The sequence below is a fragment of the Penaeus chinensis genome, chromosome 36, assembly GCF_019202785.1.
Source record: "Penaeus chinensis breed Huanghai No. 1 chromosome 36, ASM1920278v2, whole genome shotgun sequence".
Lineage (NCBI taxonomy): Eukaryota > Metazoa > Arthropoda > Malacostraca > Decapoda > Penaeidae > Penaeus > Penaeus chinensis.
The window spans coordinates 22,827,358-22,829,857 of NC_061854.1; the positions used below are offsets into that span (position 1 = coordinate 22,827,358).

Consider the following 2,500-nt stretch of genomic DNA (forward strand, 5'->3'; position numbering starts at 1 on the left):
ACGTAGGTTAGTGTGATCATTTTCATGACCGCAGAACACCCACCTTTATAAGCCAGGTGATGTTCTCGTCGGCACAGAGAGCTTCCAGGGCGTCGATGTATCGACGTGTGAGTGGGGTCGCAGGAGGGCGTGATGCTGTAACTTGCACACAGTAAGCAGTAATCACCTGGATCAATCTTCTGTTAACGTCATTGTCGGTCCATCAAGTCTTTACTGCCCTGCCCAGTGGTCTCAAAAGTTAGCAACAGTAATAACAAGAACCGTGCCTTTGCGTCGAGGGAGAAGGTCACTTTCGTTTCCATGCCTTGCATTCCATTACATTTCGGTTCTGTTTCTAGTGCTTAGACACGAGTATGCCTGGAAATATATTTTAAAATCTTGCATCGTTATGAATATAGCTCTAATAAATATCCTTCTTGCTCTTACAAATTTGTTAATACGGATTTTGAAGCTGTATGTTGGCCTGATGTTTATAACAAAACGAAACAAGAGAAACAGGAAAGCTGCTTTCGTAAAGCCATTTCACAACTGCGATATGGCTATAACCTCTCTAACACGATATATTTACATATGCATCTTTAGCTTCCAATAATATGTCTATACATCCGTGTATCTAATCACGTATATTTTTAGATAATCCAGCTACAATGTATATTTTTCAGGTCCCCTACATCTGGGTGTCCCCCGCCGGGCCCACGGGCATGACCGACCACATGATAGGAAACCCGTCGTTCCCTTCCTTCACTGGCTTCGTCCTCCTGGAGGCCAAGCATCCGCTCTCCTTCACCGAGCGAGCCCTCAGCGTCTTCGGAGATACTTTCTCCTCCTTCATGATGAATTATTTGATTGTCTATTGGTAACAGTTCGGATAAAAATACGCATACGCACAATCACCCCCCCCCCCCCCCACACACACACACACATATATATACGTACATACATACATACATATATATGTGTGTGTGTGTGTGTGTGTGTGTGTGTCTGTGTGTGTGTGTATGTGTGTGTATGTATGTATTTAATAATCCAGTCTACAGGAAAAAATGCATTCCATATGCATCATGAAAACTTGCGCATGCATTAATTAACTAGAAATACATTTTAGCAGTGAGTCGCGCGCACACTAACCCGAATGGTCCATTATTCAGGATGGATGACGTTTGCCGCAGTCGAGGCTTGTGCCCCGACGACATGCCGAGTCTGAATGAGATGCAGTTCGGGGCCAGTCTCTTGATCCAAAACCAGTACGATACGACAACGACCATCCTTTTGAAATCGTGCAATGATAAACGACATTTATCTATATCTGCGTATATATAGTCTGCATATGAAGTTTCTTATTTCAGTAGATATTATTTCCCAGTTTGAATATGTTGTTGGATCTCTTTCCAGTGTGAGAACCTTAGACAACCCCCCACGACCTTTCGTTCCGAACGTCATCGCTGTTGGCGGGATCCACTGCCGGCCCGCGCAGCCCCTCCCTCCGGTACGGTAGCAACACTAATTCATCGTATTCAGATGGAAATGTACCTCAGCTGCAACATAGCTCAACTTAAAAGAGAAACACTGCCACAACAGGAACGGAATAAGAACGTTTCGAAAATGTCTAGAAGTCCCCGTGAGACGTAGTATAAAGCGTTCGTATTGTAGCAGTGTTTCTTTTTATCTCGGTGTACACGTGCCTGTGTATGCAAACATATCTCAACTTCAGCATACCTCAGCATATTCCATTACAAACATCAATCACTATTACGGTAAATAGGAAAATGTAATGTAAAAGATGATTAAAAGATAATATTTTTGATTTTCGTGTCCTCTAAGAGTTAGTTCCCCGCAGGACCTGGAGGAATGGGTTCAAGGAGCGGGCGAAGCAGGTTTCATCTTCTTCAGTCTAGGATCTGCTGTCATACCGTCGGATATGCCTGAAGAGTAAGTGTAATTATACAAGTTGATTTTTCATGTCATTCGTACCATGTAAGGCAAAAATAAAAATGTAAAAATAAATTTGATAGGCAGTAAGATAATAAGCGATAAGAACAATGGAGATACAAGCGCTAATGTCGAGATTTGATGTCATCGCCAAGGATATTATGGCCATTTCAGTTATTGCCTTTACCAATCACTGACCGTCTATGGTTCTGCGCCAGTACTGCGACGACGCCTGTAAGTGCTGCCAGTAACCAAGGTGATGATAATCATTAGTAGGATATTAATCCTAAGTCCGTGATCGTAATGAATTAAAAGCAGTAACATCGATAATTATTTATATTATCCTGTCGGGAGTTGTAGCAGCGGTTAATTGCGTGACTTCGCAGTCCCTCGCGCGGGGCAGGACGTGTGCGCCGGCGACGACCTCGATCCCAATCGGGAGCTCAGGGACTGGCGCTTTGAGGCTGCACGGGGAGGCTGTTTGGACGAACAGCGTCCGGGGTCAACATTAAGTACTTTATCTAAATGGTACATCTGATTTATCAGTGATCGGTTCGAATAATCTAATCGT

General features: G+C 43.6%; 1 protein-coding gene across 2 annotated transcripts in view; it reads left to right on the forward strand.

Moving 5' to 3' along the window:
- LOC125045100 (UDP-glucosyltransferase 2-like) overlaps window positions 1–2,500 on the forward strand; it is a 9,519-nt gene that overhangs the window by 4,069 nt on the left and 2,950 nt on the right. For both annotated transcript variants that reach the window (XM_047642203.1, XM_047642202.1), the window contains exons 4-7: window positions 663–856; window positions 1,149–1,244; window positions 1,393–1,486; window positions 1,838–1,929. In XM_047642203.1, the coding sequence (XP_047498159.1) occupies window positions 663–856; window positions 1,149–1,244; window positions 1,393–1,486; window positions 1,838–1,929 (476 nt within the window). The remainder of the gene's footprint in view (window positions 1–662; window positions 857–1,148; window positions 1,245–1,392; window positions 1,487–1,837; window positions 1,930–2,500) is intronic.